We start from the raw sequence: 22,447 nt of genomic DNA on the forward strand, positions 1-22,447 counted from the left end.
TTACTAAACAGCTCTTCTGCTGAGGCATCAGCGGAGCCCAAATGGCTGGGTGGGCCCTCTGTTCTTCTTAGGCAGGCAGATGTTACACAGTGGTCTTTCCCCAATGCGCCTTGGTGGCAACTGCCCCAAGCTTCAGTGCGTCCCTCAACACGTAGTCCTGGACCTTGGAATGTGCCAGTCTGCAACACTCAGTTGGGGTCAACTCCTTCAGCTGGACGGTCAACAGGTTTCAGACCGTCTCTACCTATGTTAATATGTCCTTATGTGGTTTGGTGTCAAATTTTGCCTGGTAATTGTTGTCACTGGAAATGCTTTGGGAAGTTCCCCTACAATCAGGTGCTGTTTCATTGCAAGTGACTGACGATGTATGTCCAGCCAGACAACAGCACCACCTGTTGACTGTACCCACTAATTGCAGAACACCACTGTGTTCCAAAGCCATTATCTATGGAACAACAAATAAGGCTGTAACACTTGGTCAGAAGGGTTTCACTGTAAGAGATGAAAGGAACATTTGCAAAAAATTGTGGGTATTCCAATCGTTTCATTGGAGCCTTTCGAGGTGATAATCATGTAGTTAGAGATTAGAGTTGAGAGTGTGGTGCTGAAAAAGTACAGACAGTCAGGCAGCATCTGATGAGCAGGAAAATCGACGTTTTGGGCATAAGCCCTTCATCAGGAGGGCTCTGGCCTGAAACGTCAATTCTCCTGCTCCTCGGATGCTGCCTGACCTGCTGTCATGATCTGGAGATACCGGTGTTGGACTGGAGTGCACAAAGTTAAAAATCACACAACACCAGGTTATAGTCCAACAGGTTTATTTGGAAGCACTAGCTTTCGGAGCACTGCTCCTTCATCAGGTGGTTGTGGAGAATAAGATTGTAAGACACTGAATTTGTAGCAAATGTTTACAGTGTGATGTAACTGAAATTATATATTGAAAAAGATCTGGATTGTTTGTTAAATTCTGTAAGATGCTGTAAATCCATTTTTTAGATTAGAATCAGTCTGACCATTCTGACACAGATAGCCTCACAGGGAGCTAACACCTTCAATACCTTATCTGGGCAGACATGACACAAATTGTTAAAGTTCACTAATGTAACTTTGAGAAAAGGTTTTGCGACTTACATATGGAAGAAATGAAACCAACATGGTCATTCTAAAAGATGAGAGACTTAACAAACAATCCGGGTCTTTTTCGATATATAATTTCAGTTACATCACACTGTAAACTTTTGTTATAAATTCTGTGTCTTACAATCTTATTCTCCACAATCACCTGACCTGCTGTACTTTTTCAGCACCACACTCTCGATTCTGATCTCCAGCATCTGCAGTCCTCACTTTCTCCATGGAGATGACATGTAGGGGAGGGACCCTGGGATGGAAGCAAGCAGTTAAATGATATCCAAAAGACATGACTTTAGAGAGGTCTTGCACTGCACAATGCTCAGTGACCTTAGACACAGTGTGCACACAACTTTCACTCGTTAAACAACAACTCTCTGGAACACCCATACCACACAAGCCTGTTCTGATAACAACATGGGATTTGCACATGACTCAAACATATTTCACAGTCTAATGTCTCTTCAGGACAGGTGAAACAGGTGAAAAAACCCAGGCAGCTGAAAACATGGTTACCAAAGTGGGAGAAATTAAAACAGGAGCTCAAGGGGCTAAGATTAATTGAATGCAGAGATCTCTGAGAATCCACAGGCTGGGGGAGATTGACAGATAATCCCTTGGTCAAACTGAACCTGGATAAAAAGAGACATTTAATCTTAGACCCACCAGGAATGAAACACAAGAAAATCACATTCAAAATGGGAACAACAATTTATACAGCATGACGTTGCTGATTGGTTGGATAATGGTTGGCATGGAGATGCAGAAGGAATAGCTAACTTTCATTCCTTGTTAACCAAAATACAGAGGAAAGAGAGGATGATGTGATTTTTAGATTTTAGATTCTCTACAATGTGGAAACAAGCCCTTCGGCCCAACAAGTCCACAATGACCCTCTGAAGAGTAACCCGCCCAGTCCCAATTCCCTCTGACTAATGTACTATGGGTAATATAGCATGGCCAATTCACCTAACCTACACATCTTTGGATTGTGGGAGGAAACTAGAGCACCTGGAGGAAACCCACGCAGACAGTCACCCGAGGCTGGAATTGAACCTGAGTCCCTGGCGCTGTGAGGCAGCAGTGCTAACCACTGAGCCACCATGCCAACCTAATTTGAAACAAGGGAGCCAATGTTGGTCACTGAGCATGTGGTGAGGAATTGAAGAAGACTTGGTATAAGTTTGGGAATGAACAGTAGAGTATTGGGTGGCTGCATGAGGGTGGAACTTTTATTCTTAGTTCACTCGTGGGATATGAACATCACTGGCTGGCCCAGCCCACTCATCCTTGAGAAGTTGATAACTCGGTGGCAAGTAGAATTTGGGAGTCGGAACACAGTTTTGAAATTTGGCATTCTTGCAGTGGTCCTGATGACTGCAAGACAAAAAGCCTCATTTTTACCACAATGCACATGTCCTATACTAGCAAACAACTATTTAAATGCATTAAACGGATGTCACTGCATGAAAACATGCACTCAAGACACAGGAGTCAATTTTAGCCAGAGCTCTGTCTTTATTTCAAAGTCACCATTTTGCTCACCTCTAGAACTTTTAAGGACAGCTATTGTGTCAAATGCCTGCAATTTATTACAACAAACCTGCACACAGACACTACAAGCTTACACGACTAGCTTTTGTGCCTGTAGTTTTTAAACTTTTTCAAAAATTATTTTTCAAGCTAGTGCTTTAGCCATGTGGAAAACAAACACAGAGAAAAGCCACACAGGAGATGAACACAGACACTGATCACATGGAGAGTGGGTGTGGTTGGCACCCACTGCAGTTGTCTGACTGTACAGTGAACAAGACAATAACGTCAAACAAAACCAAGCTCATAATCTTTAACATAGAAAGCCTGGGAGGGTGCAGGGGGAAGCAGAGGGTAAATGAACAACAAGTTACTATTTAAAGGGGCATTTGCAATCGGAGGGGAATACAAAGGGCTTAGGGAAAAACCCAAGAATAGTCTCAAATCATTCCTGTTAGCAGTATGCCACCATGACACCAAATGGAGCCCAGGCTGTAATCGCAAGCTTTGCTCAGTTACACAGGGAACTCACCAAACAAAGGGGCAGGAATAAGCAGGCCACTGATGTAGCTCATTCACACAGATATATAGCTCTAAATGTTGAGATGGGTTTGCAATCTGTCACATTCCTAATAGCTGCCCAACTCCTAACGCTGAGTAAATTATAACGTGTTAACTTGTTGGAGCTTCTATTTTTATACTTGTAATGACAGATAATAACTCAGATCTTGAAATGCATTAGTGACATTTCCAGTTGCTACTTTGCAGCAGACAGATCTCCATTAACAGAATAAGACTGGTGGCCAATTAATCTGCCATTTCCATTGATGTGGTCAGAGGCAGGAGGGGGTCAGAAACACCTGAACTGCTGAGTATTGCCAAAGGGCCCCTTAAAAACCTCCATGGGAACAGAGAGGACCCACGCCTCTTCACAACGGTGAACTTACTTTGGATTCTGCACTGCAGTGGCATTGTAGGGTTGGAAGGTCAAATGGAACTCAGGGGCCAAACTCATGAGCTCCCAAGCGAGAATAGTTGGGTAAAGTTGCCACAGTCTTACCAGACCATAGGGCTGCTCTCTCCTTAGAAAGAGAGAGAGAGAGAGAGAGGGAGAGACGACTGGTAGTGATTTAACCTGAGGATCACAATGCCTCAGGCAAGGGGAAAGGTTGGGAAAGAGAGTTCTCAGGCAGTGCATTGCAAACCAGCCATCCAGCCAAGTGAGCTAACGGACCTCCAGGTGGAGAACATGCAGAAAAGCCAGAAAAATATCTTTACCTATATAATAATGCCTAATTGTAGAACTAAAAAACAAAAAGGCTGTTTGTTTAACCTTAAAATAAAACAAATGCTGGAGATACTCAGCAGATCTGGCTGTGTCAGGAGAAAGAGAAACAATGAATATTCTAAGGTCCACAAACTATTTTGAGGAAGGGTCATTGTTCCGAAATAGTAACTCTTGTTTCTCTCACTGCAGATGGTCTGACCCGTAGAGTATTTCCATCGCATTTTGTTTTTATTTCAGGTTTCCAGCTCCTGTGCATCTGCCGTATTTTGCTTATATCCTCTTTTCTATCCATTGGTTCGATACTGGAATGGCGGGGGTTAGTTTGGAAGTACAGGGTGGCATGGGAGGTAAAGGAAAACTCTGGCACTGCCCCTTTAAATCCAGGGAAGACGTGAACGACTTTGGTTAACACACAGGGAACTCGGGAATGTAACACGGTGCATTCAGTACCGCTGGGTAAAACATGAATATTCCAAAGAAATTAAATCAACTACAGTGTGAGAGCATCAAACACTGAGTCAGGCATGCACTATAGAGACACAATTGTACAAGGAAACGGGCTCTCTGTGGCTGGGTTTCTTTTAAGGCTGTGACTCAGCCAAATTGACGACCTCTTGAATCGGAGAGAGAAAAAAAACGACGTAATAAATTAACGGCTCAAGTTGCGGTTTTAACAGGAAACCTCCATGGTCTGAGGTTGGCCCTGGACTGCGTCACTGTTCCCCATGGCATCGGCCTGGCTGCTGGCAGGTGGTTGGTTACGGGCAGTCTCTCCGGATCCCACGCTGGAGGTCGAGGTGGTGCGAGCCCGGCTTAGCCTGGTCATGCTGACAGCTGGCACTAGGGTGGGCAGAAGGGGAGGGGAGGGTAGGGGAAGGGGTGGGAAGGAAAAAAAAAACGCACATACACACACATACACACACACAAATACAAAGAAAGTGATTAGAAGGAAAACGTACTTAGTTCTTTTAATGGGTTTTGCTTACAAGCCTGCTGGATTGTTGTTTCCTGGGGAGAATGTCCGGAGTGGGGACCATTAAAAAAAAATCAAACTATTCACTGGGTTGGAAAATGTGAGCAAAACCTCCAGAGATGGATCTGTCAAGTTGCATCTCTGTTCTGAAACACAATTGCTCTATTAATTGGAAGTACATCGCGTTCCTCCATTACATTCCACCAACCTAACTTTCCTCTGTGGCTTTGGCACATTGGAAAACACTCTGAAAAATATGTACCTTTTTGCAATGTTGCCCTCTCACTCTAATTCGACTGGGACAGCTGATCTGGTCAGCCGCTTGGTGAAAAACTGATTTTTGTTTTATTGTTGGAGTGTTAACCCTTTTTTCCCCAATTCAATCCATTCCTTACCCCCAGTATGCATCCACAATGCACTTCCCAGTTGGTTTACTCAATGTCAATCACCAATTGGAATTGTGCCTCATTTATCCCTCCTCCAGATCATAGACCCCAGGATCAATGGACAGCCAGGAGCTGACTGACCTAGCTTGGGGAACAACTGCGGATTTTCTTGACCTGTAAGGCTCAGTGTCAAAATGCATGGAGCTACTAACAAACTTAATGGCTTGAATAAAATAATTTCTAAACGTGTTCCAAGCTCTCCATTGTCTCGCCCCCTTCCACCTCTGCAACCACGTTCTAACACTTTGGTTTCTCAACTCTGTCTCCCCCACTGACTTCGCCTCACTGTTGGTGGCTTTGTCTTCAACTATCTAGACTCCAAACTCTCGGAATGTTCTCAGCCTATGGTTGTATCCGTTACAATGCTGTGTAACAGCTAATTTATTGTCCAAACCTTTGGTTGGGAGTCCCAATGGATTTCGTTTGGGGTCGAGAGTTGGGGCATTGATTATTTTGGTTCTTGTCTGACAGTTCCCTTAAACACATTGATATGTTTTACTAAGGTTAGAAATGCCTGACAGATTAATTTAATTTGTTGATAATTTTAAACTTTTGCTGCAGATATTGGTGAAGAATTCTACATAAGTGGATTTACCTGATCTTCCGCTTCACAGACTTTTCCAATGTTTGCCACTTTCATACTGTTACAATGTGTGGTTCTTTCTATCCATAGCCCTTTTGAGCTACAGCACTGACAGTCAACAGTGGCCTGGCTCAACTAACTTTGAAACAGACTGTGGATCAAACAGCCCAATATTCCATGGGCAGAATCTCCACTTTTGGCTGTTTCTAAAAAAAAAATACATACGCATCATTTTGACCATCTCACTATGAACACGGGTTTCTCCAGGAAACTTCCACTAGTAAACTTGCAAGGTCTGCATGGCATTTCAATGAAGAGATCTCAACGCTACTGCACACCGAAAGCCCCACTGCATCATTGGATGGACTCTGCCTGCAATCTGTTCCTGTTGCTTTGGACAGCGCAGGTCCTAATGATGCAAGGCTTCAACAAAGGATAGCAACCTTGCAATGAGTGTCAGGGTTGGGCAAACAGACCAGAATGACACCTCGAGCTGTGAGGGAAGGAGGGGCTGCACTAAACGGTGCCTCCTGAAAAGGTTATGCTTTTGCCTCCAGCTTTTCGCATCGCAACAAATTTCTCATGGTCACATGGGCTGTCTGGATCTGAAACACTTTGGTCCTCATTTTTCCACCTTCTCGTTGCTTCATTCCTCACACTCTCTCACAAGGTGCATCTGGACAAGCGTCCAAAGGGCTGCATGTCAACATAATGGCTCTGGTTTAACCTCACTTGATGATGGGAAAAGAGGGAGGGGGAAGTTGGTTTAATACAATATGTATCTAGCTGACAGACGGAAAAAAAATTGCCTTTAAATCATCAGATTCTTCCAAAAATGCTTTATTTTTGTTGAGAATGCTAATGCACCAGCCAGTGTGTCCATGGTAAAAGGGCATACGCAGTGATGAAATAGATGTCTAGACACTCAGTTTGGTGGTGGTTAGTTAGTTAGTAAATGTTTACCAGGACGCTAAGTGGACTCCACTGCTCTTCTTCCATTGGTGTTAGAGCTTGTTTTACAACAACTAACTGAAGAGCAGATGGGTCTTCAGTTTCACATCTTGTCAGAGTCTAATTGTGAACTGAATGCTATCAACATTTACACTCACTCGTCCAAGGTAAGTTAGAACATTCTCCCTCAAGGCCTGTCATGGTTCCCTCCAGCCCTGCCCAAACCCAATGTGGCAGTGGAGGTCACCAGTGAAATGCTTGGAAAGGTAATGGTCTGTTTGCACACACGAGCCCCAAATTCATTCATGTGCAGGAAGCATCCTGGATTGAGGTGGGAGAAAGAGAGTGGAGGTTTGTAAGATACCCAACACAAATCACACACGCACATACAAAAATCAGAAAGCGTGTCACAATGTCATTGCAGTGAAAAGAGAACGGTGCCATGCAAGAGGAACCACGCTCAAACAAACCAACTAAACATGGTGGTGGGATAGAATTCACATCAGTCAGCCTGGCTTGAAACTGGAAAGTGTCCGAACTTTTAGGTTTCAAGGATGGTTAATTCATGCTCAACCTATTCCCTTCACAATCCCGTTATATCGCAACATGGTCACACTCCTGCCTTCATCCAGCCCTCCAGGGTCCTGCAAGGAAACTGTGGGAGGTCCGTCTTTTAAAGATTGCTTACTTACCAAAGATTGAGTGTTAGAGTCCCAGAGTCATCGCAAAGTGTCTTATATCTACCAACTGCTTTGACTTTCTCATAGCAGGGACACCCATTCACCTGAGATTCTCTACATCATACCAGGCCATTATCCTCATTGGCCAAGTATTTGGTTACCTCCTAACATTGGCTCCATGTCTGCTCCTCTTCGCTCATGGGTTTCTAAGAAATGGCTGGTGCTTACACATTCTGTTAAAGGAGGTCCGTTAACATACCAAACCGTGCGAACAGGCTGCCTTTGGAAACATGCTGTGTCCTGACTGGATTTCCAAGCCAGACGGGTTTTCTGGAAACTTTGGGATAAAAGTTGCTGAACTGAATCCAAATGTCCCAGGATGCAGTGGGAGGAGCCACCAAAATAAAAACCCAGCCAAAAATATTCACCAGCAAACTGAGCCAATCCTTCAATTAAACACTTCGCAAATAAGCGGTGCATGAAAGTCTACTCCTGATGATTCAAAGTCAGTGGTTATGTTAAGAAATAGTTGTTTTGGATCCAGCTAGTCCACAATGCCAAAATGGGAATTAAGTTATCTGATATGTTGAATTAGCCAACTTTGAATTAAGAGGGGTGGACTGTCTCAATGTGCTAATTTGTGTGCACACTCTGAATAGTCTTGTCACCACTAAAGGATAGAAAAATTTATAAGCATTAACACAAAAGGAGAAGGTGTGAGACTAATGCATATGGGAAACATTGAATGCACATAGAGCTACCTGTTTCACTGTGCAGGTGGCTGAGCTGGACAGAAGGGACTGTAAAGCAGGTGGGATGACACACAGGAAAAGAACCAGGTTATTATTGGTTATACAACGGACATTACACGCAATACATAACAGCAGACAGCTGGGAGTATGTTGCAAAGGCTGTAACACACAGAGATGGGGTGAGGGGGAGTTGCTGATTTCTATATAGAGTGTTCGGTAGTCAGTTCGAAAACAATGGTGCACGCATGCTCTCGGAATTGCTGGGCGTGCACAACACCCACCCACAATGCACCTCCTACATTCTGTAGTGAAGTCAGTTTCCAGTCCTCTCCTTTGCACACCAGTGCCCACTCTGTTTCAGTGGCTGGACACTGGGTGTTTTGCTAAGGTCAGTGCTTTTCTTCCACTTAAAGGCCCTCTCACCCACCCACGTTTGCTGTCACAGTCTCACTCACTGCAACACAAAGGTGGGGCAGGGGGACCTTTGCAAATTGAATGAGGGGAGATCAGCTGGAGGCCAAAACGCAGTTGCTCACACAACCAGGAGGACAGTGGGGGAAGAAGGGGCTCTACTGAAAACTAAAACCAGATATATCTGCCTTTGGCTTCATGCTTACATACTCCCATGTCATTATATAGAGAATACGGAAATCAGAGTGTGTAACAGTGGTTCAAACGTTATCATATACAATAAAGTACAGGTAAAGCTTGACTGGCTTAAACACTGAGAATACCTGTACACATCAGTGAATCTCAGATTACAATACTGTCATCATAAATAGGGAGAGATCTCTGTGCTATCTCTGAAGTAGGTGTGAACAACATGAATTCTTGCTGCATGTTTTAACAGAGAGGACTATCACGTACAGCATGTTAAGAATAGCAGCTGACAAAAAGTTCTGATGAAAGGTTATCAACCTAAAAGGTTAACTTTGCTTCTCTCTCCATGGACGTGTTGAGTATTCTCAGCATTTTCTGTTCTCATTTCACATACCCAGCATGCACATTTGCTTTTGGAAGAACAGCAAGTGGGACCCTTATTGATACGAGATATTCGTTTGTGGGGTTTTATATCGATGTAAACTCACTCGGTCCATTTTAACACGCTTCAAATTTTGCCTTTCCTGCAACACTGAACATGGTGCCAAAAGGAAGAACACTTCCATTCTTTAACAAGTAAGGACAATGATCAGAATAAAGTGTGAAAATGTAGAGAAACACACATGCAATAATAGAACATGGATTGTTCATTTAGTAACCTGTTGCTCCTTTTCTTTATCCATTCCTAATTTCCTCACGTTCTCTACTGAAAGCTCCGAGTTAGCTACAGTTCAATGGACATCAACAGCTCCTTGCTGACTTGCTCAGTGACTCTTTGTTCACATGCAACTAAGCCATCGACCAATTGCAGGCATCACAACTAACCCAACCTCCCTCCAGTGCAGTTTTCAAGCTGTGGCAAAGGTTGTCTAAGATTATAAAGGTATCTTGGTCAATTGGGTCAATGAGCTGAGGACTAGCAGATGGAGTTTAATTTGGATAAATGCAAGATATTGTATTTTGGTGAAACAAACAAGGACAGGAGTTATACAATTAATATTCAGGCCCTGGGTTGTGTTGTCGAACAGAGAGACCTAAGGGTTCAGATACATAATTCTGAATCACAGCTGCATCACAGATGGACAGGGGGTTAAGAAGGCATTTTGCACACTTGCCTTCATTCAGAACTTTGAGTATAGGAGTTGGGAAATCATGTTGAGGCCTCTCCTGGAGTACTATGTGCACCCTGGTCGGCCTGCTATTGGAAGGATATTACTAAATTAGAGAGGGTTCAGAAAGGATTTAGCACAATGTTGCAGGAATGGAGGGTTTGAGTTAGACAGAAACTGAATAGGCTGGGGCTTTTCTTCCTGGAGCATAGGAGGTGGAGGAATGACTTTACAGAAGGTTTATAAAATCATGAAGATCATGGACAAGGTGAATAGCAAAGGACTTTTCCCTAGGGTGGGAGAATTCAAAACTAGGAGGCCTATTTTTAAGGCGAGAGGAGAAAGATTTAAAAGGAACCTGAGGGGCAAATTTTTCCCACAGAGGGTGGTTCATGTGTGGAATGAACTGCCAGAGGAAGTGGTAGATGCAGGTGCAGTTACAACATTTAAAAGACATTTGGACAGGTAGATGAATAGGAAAGGTTTAGAGGGATATGGGCCAAACACAGGCAAGTGGGACTAGTTTAGTTTGGGAAACTTGGTAGGCGTGGACTAGTTGGACTGAAGCATCTGTTTCCATGCTGTACGACTTATTTAGTGAGGTTCGTACAAATGAATGGGAACCCTAAGCGTATTTCTGTCTCCAATCTGGATGACGACTGCACAGAATCTACTTATAATCAGCTGAGACCAACCAAATGGGTTCGAGCTGGGTACTTTCTGGTTTCACAAACTCTCTGTTTCGGGGTCAGTTAGCTCAGTTGGCAAGCTTCCAACGTAGCGTAGCTTCAATTCCCGTACCAGCTGAGGATCCCATGAAAATCCTACCATCTCAACCTTGCTCCTTGCCCGAATATGGAGACCCTCAGTTTAAATTCTCCATCAGTCATCACTCTCTCTAGTGAGACAGCAGCCCTATGGGCCTCTGGGACCTTGGCAGTGTTACCTTTACCTTAATACACTGGTGGCTCCATTCCAAAAGTTGTACCAGGGAGCAATTTAAGAATAACTGTATCCCATGAGGGGAGTTCAATAACTGATCCGCAATACGTTTATTCAGTTCCCCACTTCCCAGTTTACTTCCAAAGCAGAGTCCAAAACACTCCAGCCACTCAATTCTTTACAGCGTTTTGGAGAAATAGGAGTCAGAGCAGAGAGTGAGTCTGAGGAAGGGAAGGGGGAAAAACTGAAGGTTGGAGAAGGTGGGTTGGTGGAATAGGACTAAGAATTTTGGGCGGGATCAGAGGTATTGATGAGAAGGTGGAATGGGGGAAAGCAGGGAAACTGATGGAGGGTGACCTGAGCAACAGCTGGAAACTGGAACTGTGTGTGTCAGGGGAAAGGACTAGACTGGGGAAATCGGGATAGGGAGGGAGAGGGAGGGGAGAGAAAGTGGGTCAGTAGAGAGTGAGAAAGAAGATGAGGGGCAGAAAGAGACTGTGGAACTGGGGTTGGGTGAGAGTGTGAGAAAATGGCTTACAAGGTGTGAGAGTGTAGGAAATAAAAAGGATGAAGATGAAGCTTTCTCCTGCGTTACACAGCGCTGTAGGAAGTGACACCCTGCTGTGTTCACTTGTTACCATCAAAAAGATTTTTTATTGTGAGTTACTTTAGTTTTTTCCGACTGTCACTCACACCACACCTGCTCATTGCAAAACACAGCCAGAGGGTGCCGTACGTGATAAAGCATTTTTCGAAAGTCTATTATTTCAGAAACATGCATCTTGACCGCCATTACTTGTCATCAATGGTCAAAAACGACATTCTCGGGTTTGTTGCAAGCAGGAGAAGCTCAAATCAGGACAAACTGAAGCACGTGTGAGAACCCACCACTGACAAGAGTGAAGCAGAGCCCATTGAGGTCCAATCTGAGTAATATGCTGGCACAGACATTGTGGGCTGAGTGGCCTCCTCCAGTGTTGCATCATTCAACCGTGATGTCGTCCTTCAAAGCACATTCAGCCTCTACTCAGCAAGTAGCTGCTTTTCTACAAACATGCACTTGCATGAACAAGTAATTACTGAACATTAGCCAGTGTCCTGGAACTGAAGCAGGAGAACACAAGTCCAGGGCAAATGGACTGCCCCCCTCAACAATACACACTGAAATGCCTTGGAAGCCACCTGCTACAACTTTGATTAAACCAGTCGGGGTGTGCGGGTAACACATGCACAACTGCTCAGTGAAAAACCTGAGATCAAGACCAACGTCAACTGAGATACGAGTGGGCTTCAAGTGAGGGTGAGTGAAGGAGCAAGTGAACAGGATCGACCGTGTCACAAAAAACCCCACACAGCTTTACTCTGAAACACAGGTGATTTGGTGGCGGAAAGACAACTTTTGATGGTGCAGTACAGCCCATTGTGGATGTCGAAATTCACAGAACAATCAATGACATAATTCTCGACAGCCAACGACTAGGGCTGGGCGATGGGCTGAGTCTGGTGTGGCACAAAGCAAGACTTTTCACTCCGTGCTAAAGCGACGATTCCAGTAAATTATTTGTCTGTGTGTAACTCTCATCATAAGTTTAAACACACCGTATGTGTGCACATGTGTGCCTGTGTGTGTGTGTGTGAGAGAGAGAGAGAGAGAATGCTTAGCATGAAATGGAAGTGAAATTACTCAAGTGATAATGATTTCAATCTTCCATCCTGCATTGTTCATTATTTCGCTTAGAGAGAAAAGAACTGCAGATGCTGGAATCTACTAACCAGTTTCATTCCTCCCATTGACCAATCAGGTCATACTTTCTGCCTGTCTTTACCTATCCTCACCTCACCACCCTACCCCCCACCCCCTTTATCTGCAGCTCCTCTTCCCCCACCCCCAGTCCTGAAGAAGGTTTCCACCTGAAACGTCGACTTCTCCACCTCCTGATACTGCCTGCCTTGCTGTGTTCTCCCAGCCTCCTGCCTGCCCCTCCTGATGCTGCCTGGCTTGCTGTGTTCTCCCAGCCCCCTGCTTGTCTAGCTAGTTCATTATTTTAGCTGTCATTCAGATTCTCGTTAAAACGAGCTGATGCTTTACATCTCAGTGAGGGTTTTACCATTTAAGTGACAGCATGATGTTTCTAGTCAACTTGTGGGAATTCTACATACTCGTACACAATAAGAAGGTCAAGCACTGGCCTGAAACTCCACTCTGCCCCCTTCTCCCTCAATATCCCCAGGGAACTGGCAGGGCGGGATCTCGATCTGACAATCCTTCTGACCAGTCACCACCTGCTCGGCAAAGTTTGGCTAATTCTTTCAGTGAGTTTCCCACTGATTCTTCCAGTGGTGCCCGGAGACCCCCGGGGTTGAAGGGAGGAAGACTGGCACAGTTAAGGAGGACTCTATCATCTGCACCCACCTCAAGGGAACTATTTGTCACATGACTTGTGGAGGTCTGGTGCCTCATTCTCTTTGACTAACTTAAATCCTCTTCTAGGGTCTTGGCAACTCAAGTAGGTGTTTATCTCTCCAAGCCTGCTCCTCCATTCAATTAAGCAGTTGTTAGTTCACAACTTGAATACGACCGAATAGAGAAATATTTCGTTGAAGCTTTTGGCAAGTGACATACATTCAGACTCAAGACACCTTCTCTACAAAGTAAATATGTTTAAACTTTGCACTGGACGTGCAGAGGGGTCTATAGGCTGTTCTTATAGACCAAACCTACAGTTTCTTTTGGCTTTTGCCAGGGCATTAACTCAGCCAATCAGAGTTGACTTGCCACCCACCCTTTCCTTCTGAGGTATAAATTGTTGTCTTCATTTGAAATTTGGCATTCTTGCATTTTTCCTGATGAACACAAGACAAAAAGCTTCAACGAAATATCCCCCTTTTCAGCAGTATCCAATCAAATCCGTATCCCAGCAGCATCTACCCACCATGTGGTTGTGTAATTCAGAATATCAATTGTAGTTTTCAATTGAACCCCATTTTAAAACAGCCTCTTGGAAAGAATAAAGTTCCAAATTTTCAACAGCACTTGTGTGATGGACTGCTTTCTGACATCACCCTGAAAGACTTTATTCTAACATTAGTTCCTCTCTCTGCCTGATCTCAATGACCTTAAAAACATCAATTAAATGACCCCTTAATTTTCCATAATACATTGGTATGAATGAACAATAATCAACAATAGCAAGGAATTCCAATCTTGTCCGTGTCATAACTTCATCCTCTCACCACCTTATTTAAATGAGTTAATTGACACTTAGGATGTGGGTAAGGGGAACATTTCTAATTGTCAGGATGTGACACCAGGTACTGAGAGGGGGAGGTGGATTAGTGGTGCTGGAAGAGCACAGCAGTTCAGGCAGCATCCAAGGAGCTTCGAAGTAGATGTTTCGGGCAAAAACCCTGATGAAGGGCTTTTGCCCGAAACGTCTATTTCGAAGCTCCTTGGATGCTGCCTGAACTGCTGTGCTCTTCCAGCACCACTAATCCAGAATCTGGTTTCCAGCATCTGCAGTTTTTTTTTCCCCACTGAGAGGAGGAGGTTTGAATTCCTCGGTACTGTTGAATATTGTTGAAACCTTGATTATCCGAAGGACACAGGTGGTGATTATTTAGTTTGGTCAATCAGATTCTGGATAATGGAATGCCGGATAGCAGTTTAGCCGAGCATCGGGACCTCGCGATCTTGCCGGATAATCTGATATTCGAATGCCGGATAATCGAGGTTCCTCTGTATACTAACGTATTATAGGACATTAAGGGGTCATTTAATTGATGTTTTTAAGATTAAAGTAAATATTACATATTTTCATTCCCAGTTTGTAGTGTGGTCTTATACAGAGGCCTTGGTGAATATAGACTGTGCATGTTGTATGCTGGGGGGGGTACTGGGGGAAGATGTTAGGAATGGAGCGTGTCATTGCGGGTGAAATGTATGCATTTTTTAACTAAACCTCCTCATCCCTTCCACAAAGTCTTTACATTAAATGCTTCTCAGAAGTTACACAACAGACAGACGTAATGAATTGGAAATACCTCTCGGTGCTGCAGTTTGCACTTTGCCTAAAGTTCTCTGATCCTTTGCTGGTCAGGCAGTGAAAGAGCCTGGGGTTGGAGGGTGCGTGTGCGAGTTTAATCAGGCAGAATAAGAACAAAGCTACATGTGTACTCTCTGTCCCATGCAGCAAACTGCAGTCTCAGTCAGACCATCAATGGCAAGCATCACACTCGGTTCAGCCTCTGGGTGCTGTGTCTATTCCTGTTGCCGAGGCTGACGTGAGGAACATACCATGTCAAAAAGGGGGAAGAGCCTTAGGGTTTCCAGTGGGAAGTCGGTCTCCAGTATTAAAAGCCTCCAGCATAGTATTCCACTTCTCTGGATTAATTACAGGCCTGAATTTAAACCTTAACGAGGGAAATTACCAAATGAACCAATCTTAGGAAGGAGATTTAAATTATTCATGCTTCAAATTTGATCATGTTAGAGAAACTGGACATCGAAAGGGTGGCACTTTTATCCCATCAGTCAGAAAGCCATTTTATGGTATTTTGCATTAAACACCTCCTTCACAATTTATTGCACTTTTAAATGTTTGGGCTCCTTTCTGGACTACGTAGCGTTACTGACTGCAGCTGCCTCTCCAATACATTTTCTTTACCAGTGAGTGCCTGCGAAACTATTCAGCAATGAGAGGGATCACAGCCAAACCCAGTGTCTATACATCCTATTTCCAGCAGGGTGCGGAAGGTAGCGACCAGAAGCTGGTCAAAACATCCTTTCCTGGACCTCACGCATTTTCAAAGCTCAGTTGGTCTGGGTGTAAGTCCCAGGAGATTTGTGGCTATACATCTCACTGCAATGCAAGTGAACATTTCCCTATATAGTGGGCTAATTTCAAAAGAACTGTGCGCTCTTTGTTGAAATATTGATGAATAGTCAGAGGAGGCAAGAACAGCTCATTGCCAAGTGAGCTTATTAAATTCGAGAATTGCCCAGGTAAAATACAAACTCAAAGGGTCTTAACTACAAGCAAGGCAGATTCCAAATTTATATCAGATTCAACAAACTCCTTATCCAGAGGGGATAATTGGAATTGGATTTATATTTGAAACAGAATAATTTACAGGGATTGGACTTTCAAAAAGGGCTGGCAAAGACTGGCTGGGCCGATTGGCCTCCTCCTAAAAATGTATGGTTTTATCTCACAAAATCGGAAACAAAAGAATGAACAGTGGGGAGATTGCGGCAATGTCACTGAACCCAGTAATCCAGGAGACCCAGTTAATTATTTCAGTACATGGGCTCAACTCCCAACAAGGAAGCTGGTGAAACATGAATTCAATGAGTGAAATCTGGAATTGAAAGTTAATCTCGGTGATGGTGACCAAGACCAATCTGTCACTGATGGCTGTAAACTCCATCTGGCTCACTAATGTCCTTCAAGGAAGGAAATCTGCCATCTTTACCTTGCCTGGCCTACGTGTGACTCCAGACCCAACGTTGTTGGGTTTTAACAATTGTCTGAAATGGCCCAGCAAGCCACTCACTCACACATTTGAGGAACTGATAACAAATACTGACTGGCCTCGTCAACAAAGCCCACATTCCAATGAATAAAAGGAAGTCTCTTTTTCGGTCTGGCTATCATGTATTTTCACAGGTGAGATTTTGCAAAGTGCACAGAATAAAATGGCATGTTATTAAGGTCCCAATTCACCCCACAGACAAGTTGGACTGAAGGGTCTGTTTCCATGTTGTACCTCTCTATGAATCTATGATCCTAAATCAGAACAAATACAAGCATTGGAAAATGTGCTTCAAATCCTGGACTGAGAGTTGAACCGGGAGCAATTATCAATCAGATTTTAGGTCTGAATTGGAAAGCTTTGAAGTTATGAGACGATCAAAGGGCTAACAGTCAACTGGGAGATTATTACAAACTCAAATTTCTGAGAGTTTCTATTCAATTGATACTGGGTCTTTTCTTTTTCCACTCGAAAGGAAACCCCAGGGCTGTTTCCCTAGTAAAACAGAAGCACTGAGTAAGAGACTCCATCCCAGAGCATGCAGACATTCAAGCCCATTGCTACAAGTACTTACAATGACTTGGAAACACTGTAAACGAGACAGGAATGGGGACAGTTAGTTCACACCTCACTCCTGCACAGTTGAAGCTGAGGAGTAACCTAACAATTTAATGCAATACTTACATTATTGGGACTGGATTCTCCCCCTCATTTCTGAATCATAAATACAAATACCTGACAGAAATTGACATTTAAGAAACTCCCCTCCACTTCCTCAAAGCAAAAAAGCTGGAATAAAAGCGCAGCAAGCTCCAGGACCCCTGGGTCAGACAGGGGTAAAGAGGCCTGTGTACAACACTGGTTTATTATCTCACGGTTCACCATTCAGAATTGACAACACCACACAGAAACACTAAGGGGCTATACAGAAACGTCTGTTGAACACAAATTATAAACTTAAATGAGCCAGCAACAGAAGATATAGGATTATGGAAGGAGAAGGAAGCTACTTTAGTGCTTTGAACCTGTTCTGATCTGTTGCCTTAATTCTAACTTTGCTCTCTACCTGCTAATTTCTTTGCTTATTTTAAAATCAGAATTTGTAAGTCTTTTGTTAACATATGATCGAGCACTAATGGCCATTTGTAGAACAGGGTTCTAAACATCTACTACCCTTTGCATATAGAACAGTTTCCCTTAATTTCACTTTTGAAAAGGGCAGCACGGTGGCTCAGAGGTCAACACTGCTGCCTCATAAGACCAGCGACCTGGGTTCAATCCCACCCTTGGGTGATTGACTGTGCGGAGTTTGCACGCTCTCCCCATGTCTGTGTGTGCTTCCTCCCACAGTCCAAAGTGTGCTGGTTAGGTGAACTGGCTGTGCTAAATTACATGTAATATGCAGGTTAGGTAGATTAGCCACAGGAAATGCAGGATTACAGGATGGCACAGTGGTTAGCATTGCTGCCTCACAGCGCCAGAGACCCGGCTTCAATTTCTGTCTCAGGTGACTGTGTGGAGTTTGCACATTCTCCCTGTGTCTGCGTGGGTTTCCTCCGGGTGCTCTGGTTTCCTCCCACAGACCAAAAATGTGCAGGTTAGGTGAATTGGCCGTCTAAATTGCCTACAGTGTATGTGCAGAGGTAAACGTAGGGGAATGGGTCTGGGTGGGTGCGCTTCGATGGGTCGGTGTGGACTTGTTGGGCCGAAGGGCCTGTTTCCACACTGTAAGTAATCTAATCTAATTACGGGGATTGGTAGGGGGGGGTTGTGTGGGCCGAATGGCCTGCTCCCACTCTGTCGGGATTCTATGACCAATTTGTTCTCATTTCTTTTATAGGCATGTATCTTGTTCTAGACAATGGAAACATTTTGCATCTGTTTTCATAATATCCTAAAAAAATGAAATCAAAATCATGATTTTGAACCTTCTAAATTCGAAGGAATATAAACCTATTTTGTGTCATTGTTCTTCCTAATTTAACCATTGAAGTGGAGGTCTCATCATGGTAAGCCTACACTGCAGCCCCTACAGGCCTTCCCAAGGTGGGGTACTTAAGACTGCTCAGAGTAGCCCAAGGAACCACTGAGCAGATTGAGAAAAAGGCAACACATAATCTGGGCAGATTGACAGTGTTTGGTGCTGTAAGAAACACTGACAGTTATCCCAAGTCTGATTCCATGACCCATCAGGCAGTGCAAAAGAAGTGAATCTCAGGAAATCATAAGCGCCTTACTTTGATGTGAAATAAACACAATGGATATCAAAACACTGGAGGGCCGAAAAATATAACTTTTACAAGGGCAAACCAGAGGGGGTGGGGAAGTGGCGGGAGAAGGGGATGGGAGAGGAGAGGAAGGAAGGGAAGGAAGGAGTGACAGGGAGAGGGGAAAGGGGAGTGGGAGGAGGAGGAGGGAGGAGCAAGGGAGAGGAGAAAGGGGGAGAGGAGAAGGAGAGGAGAGGTGGGGGCAGGAAAGAGGAGGAAGCAGGGAGGAGGGGAAGGGGAGGAAGATGGGGAGGGGAGGAAGGAAGGAGAGGAGGGAAAGGGCGGAAGGGGAGGGGAGAAAGGTGGAGCAGGGATGGGGAGGAGGGGAAGGAAGGAAGACGGACGATGGTAGGGAAAGGGGAGGAGAAGGGGATTGGGGGGAGGGGGAGGAAGGGTGTAGGAGGGGATGGGAGGAAGGGGGCAGGAGGGGAAGGGGAGGATGGGAAGGAGAGGAAGGGAAGGAAAGGAAAGGGCGGAGGGGAAGAGGAGGAGGGGTGTGGGAGGAGGGGAAGGAGCAGGGAGAAGAGGGGAAGGAAGGGAAAGGGCAGAGGGGAAGAGGAGGAGGAGAGTGGGAGGAGGGGAAGGAGCAGGGAGAAGAGGGGAAGGGGAGGAAGAGAAGGAAGGGAAGGGGCAGGGGGAAGGGACAGGAGGGGAAGGGGCAGAGGGAAGTGGGGAAGGGGAGGAAGGGAAGGAAGAGAAAGGGCAGAGGGGAAGAGGAAGAGAGGAAGGAGAGGAGGGGGAGGGGAAAATATATGAAGATACAAAACAAACAAAAACTGATGAAGAAAAATCTTGAAAATGCTGCAAGGATTTGATAGCCCATTGATAGGATCAAGACGAAACGGGGGCTTCCCACGAAACAGGAGTTCAGGAGAAAGGTCTTTCAGAGAATGGTTAGAGTGAAATATGATACCTGAAGAGTACAGTTGAAATGATTGATTCATTTAAGGAGAACACAGATAAGTATCTGTGAGAAACAAGATTAGAAGCGTCTGCTAAAAAGATTTATTCTGATTTGTGTTCAGAATGAGGGCTGGCCAGACCATCAGGGCTGAATTACTCCATCCTGTGGTGCAAGGTTTAATTCCAAACAAATGCTAATTGAAGTGCTTCAGGACTGAATGTTTTTGTATCCAGAGTTGAAATGGTAATCTGAAAGTTCCACCAGTTACAGGCATATAACGCTTTCATGAAATCAATTCAATAAATTATGTCAAGCTCACACTGTACAGATCTGCCCTGTGGGGGATGTGAAGCCTTGTCATCCTGAATAAAACTAAAAAGTTACATGTGGACAGTTACTATGGAAACAGCACAGGAGATTCCAAATGGTTCCCGCACAAGGGCACCCTTAGGGCTATAAGGGTCTCAGACGTCCACTGTTAAACCTGCTTCAAAACACTGAAACCCAGGGAAACTGCCCAAACAAATCTCCACTTTCCAATTCTCCATTCTGAAGGATGACCCACCACACCAGATTCCTGGGTCTGTCCAGTCGGAAATTCCTGCATTAAGTCAAAATGCCTTGTGCAGTAACAAGCAGCTTTCTCCATCGTTGAACCAACAATAGCTAAATGCAGGCTTGGAAAACAAATCACTGAATATCACAGCTTTGAGGTTCAGGAGGTTGTACTTACTGTAACCCATTCCCTGCACAAAGTACTTGAAGGCTTCGGTCAGCTTTCCAGGCTAGGGTGCAAACACAGACAGACAGACAATCATTAAATCATCATACTTAGTTTTGCCCCCTTCCTCCTTTCCCCTCCTCCCTTCCCCCCCTCTCCCTTCACCCCATCCCCTTTCCAAACAAGGCTCTATCATTGCTTTGACGTGCACTGTGCTAGTCCAGACACAATGTGCCAAATAGCTTCTTTCACCACCATGAATGATGGTGGCTCAGTGGTTAGCACTACTGCCTCACAGCACCAGGGACCCAGGTTCGATTCCAGCCTTGGGGCACTGTCCATGTGAGTTTTCACCTTACTCCCGTGTCTGTGTGGGCTCCCTCCCACATCATCAAAGAATAAGGGGAGATCAAATTGAAGTATTCAGGACGATAAAAGGTGTGGTTAAAATAGACATGGAGTGGATTCCCCCTCTTGTGGAGTATTTTAGGACAAGAGGTCCTAGTCTTAAGATAAGGGGCAGCAAATTTAAAACAGAGTTGAGGAGAAACTACTTCTCCCAAAGGGTTGTGAATCTATAGAATTTGCGACCCCAAAGTGCAGTGGATGCTGGGACAGTGAGTAAATTCAAGGAGGAGTTAGACATAATGTTAATTGCTAATGGGTTGAAGGGGTATGGGGAGAAGGCAGGAAAATGGGGGTGATGAATGTATCAGCCATGATCGAATGGCGGAGCAGACTTGATGGGCTGAATGGCCTGATTCTGCTCCTTATGAGCTTATGTGCAGGATACATGGATTAGCCATGGCGAATGTAGGGTCATGGGGTTATAGGATAGGGTACTGGTACTGGCTGGGATGCTGTTTGGAAGGTCGGTGCAGACTCGATGGACCGAATGGCCTCTTTGCATTATGTAGGGATTCGATGATGATTGGAGCCAGTAGTAAAGCATGGCTCCCCGACAGCATCTCCTCGGGGAAGGAGGCAGGCAAGGAGCACTGGCTGGAAAACAGTCAGGAAAACAAGAAGCTATTAGTTTGATAAAGAATCGTGGAGCAACATCACTTCTAGCTGTTTAGCATTAAGTGCAGTCTGCTCATTTCAGTGTGTGGTATCTGACACCCCTTCTAAGCCATGCAACACGCTGCTTGCAGAACCAAATGTTCACTTGCAAGTTGCCCCTTTCAGTTACCCTATGCACATGTGGCCAAGCAAAAAAATTCAGCCTATGCTCAAACAAAATTCCCATGCATTACAAATTAAGAGACTGTGGTCAGTCCTTGAGAGATTTTTCACAGTATTTTGCGATGGGAGTTTGAGAGACCTTGCACAATTCCATATGGGTGGTGCACAATCTCACAAACACAACATGAGATTAGCTGGGCCATCACTGGCATGAAGGTACAGCAAGAACAGATATCTGTCAATCTTAATTCTCAGAATACGCAGGTAGTTTTGGATTGGTCAGCTTGTTGCCATTGGGATGCAGCAGTACTTGGTTGGCTTCCCTAAGTCCTTGACTGAAAAAAGGTACAATACTAGAAAGCTATACACATATACACACAGGACTCCTACTTTAAGGGGGCAAAAGGAATTTGTACATGCATTGCACCTTTTTAAAAATAAAGCCAAACTCTGCTGCATCCCCATGGCAAACAGATGACTGAGGTGTCAGTGGGGGAGCACTTTGGGGCCAGCGACCATAATTCTATTTGTTTTAAAATACTGATGGAATAGGATAGACCAGATCTAAAAGTTGATGTTCTAAATTGGAGAAAGGCCAATTTTGACGGTATTAGGCAAGAAAGCTGATTGGAGGCAGATGTTCGCAGGTAAAGGGATGGCTGGAAAATGGGAAGCCTTCAGAAATGAGATAACAAGAATCCAGAGAAAGTATATTCCTGTCAGGGAAGGCTGGTAGGTATAGGGAATGCTGGATGACTAAAGAAATTGAGGGTTTGGTTAAGAAAAAGAAGGAAGCATATGTCAGGTATAGACAGGATAGATCGAGTGAATCCTTAGAAGAGTGTAAAGG

At 44.5% G+C, this 22,447-nt stretch overlaps 1 protein-coding gene across 5 annotated transcripts in view; it reads right to left on the bottom strand.

Moving 5' to 3' along the window:
• Positions 1 to 1,328: 1,328 nt before the first annotated feature.
• The window catches only part of LOC122560261 (protein NDRG3-like), a 130,996-nt gene continuing 109,877 nt past the window's right edge, over positions 1,329 to 22,447 (bottom strand). For 3 of the 5 annotated variants that reach the window (XM_087994764.1, XM_087994765.1, XM_087994762.1), the window contains 3 exons: positions 20,425 to 20,476; positions 8,347 to 8,385; positions 2,626 to 4,792 (listed from right to left, as the gene is read on the bottom strand). In XM_087994764.1, coding sequence (XP_087850890.1) covers positions 4,623 to 4,792; positions 8,347 to 8,385; positions 20,425 to 20,476 — 261 coding nt within the window. In that variant the 3' untranslated portion in view covers positions 2,626 to 4,622. Of the gene's footprint in view, positions 1,382 to 2,625; positions 4,793 to 8,346; positions 8,386 to 20,424; positions 20,477 to 22,447 lie in introns of those variants that run through there. The other 2 variants (XM_087994763.1, XM_043710769.2) reach the window with 2 other exon arrangements.

Source organism: Chiloscyllium plagiosum, unplaced genomic scaffold, assembly GCF_037043375.1.
Source record: "Chiloscyllium plagiosum isolate Xiang-an unplaced genomic scaffold, Cpla_swu_hap1 HiC_scaffold_15, whole genome shotgun sequence".
NCBI classification, from domain to species: Eukaryota; Metazoa; Chordata; class Chondrichthyes; order Orectolobiformes; family Hemiscylliidae; genus Chiloscyllium; species Chiloscyllium plagiosum.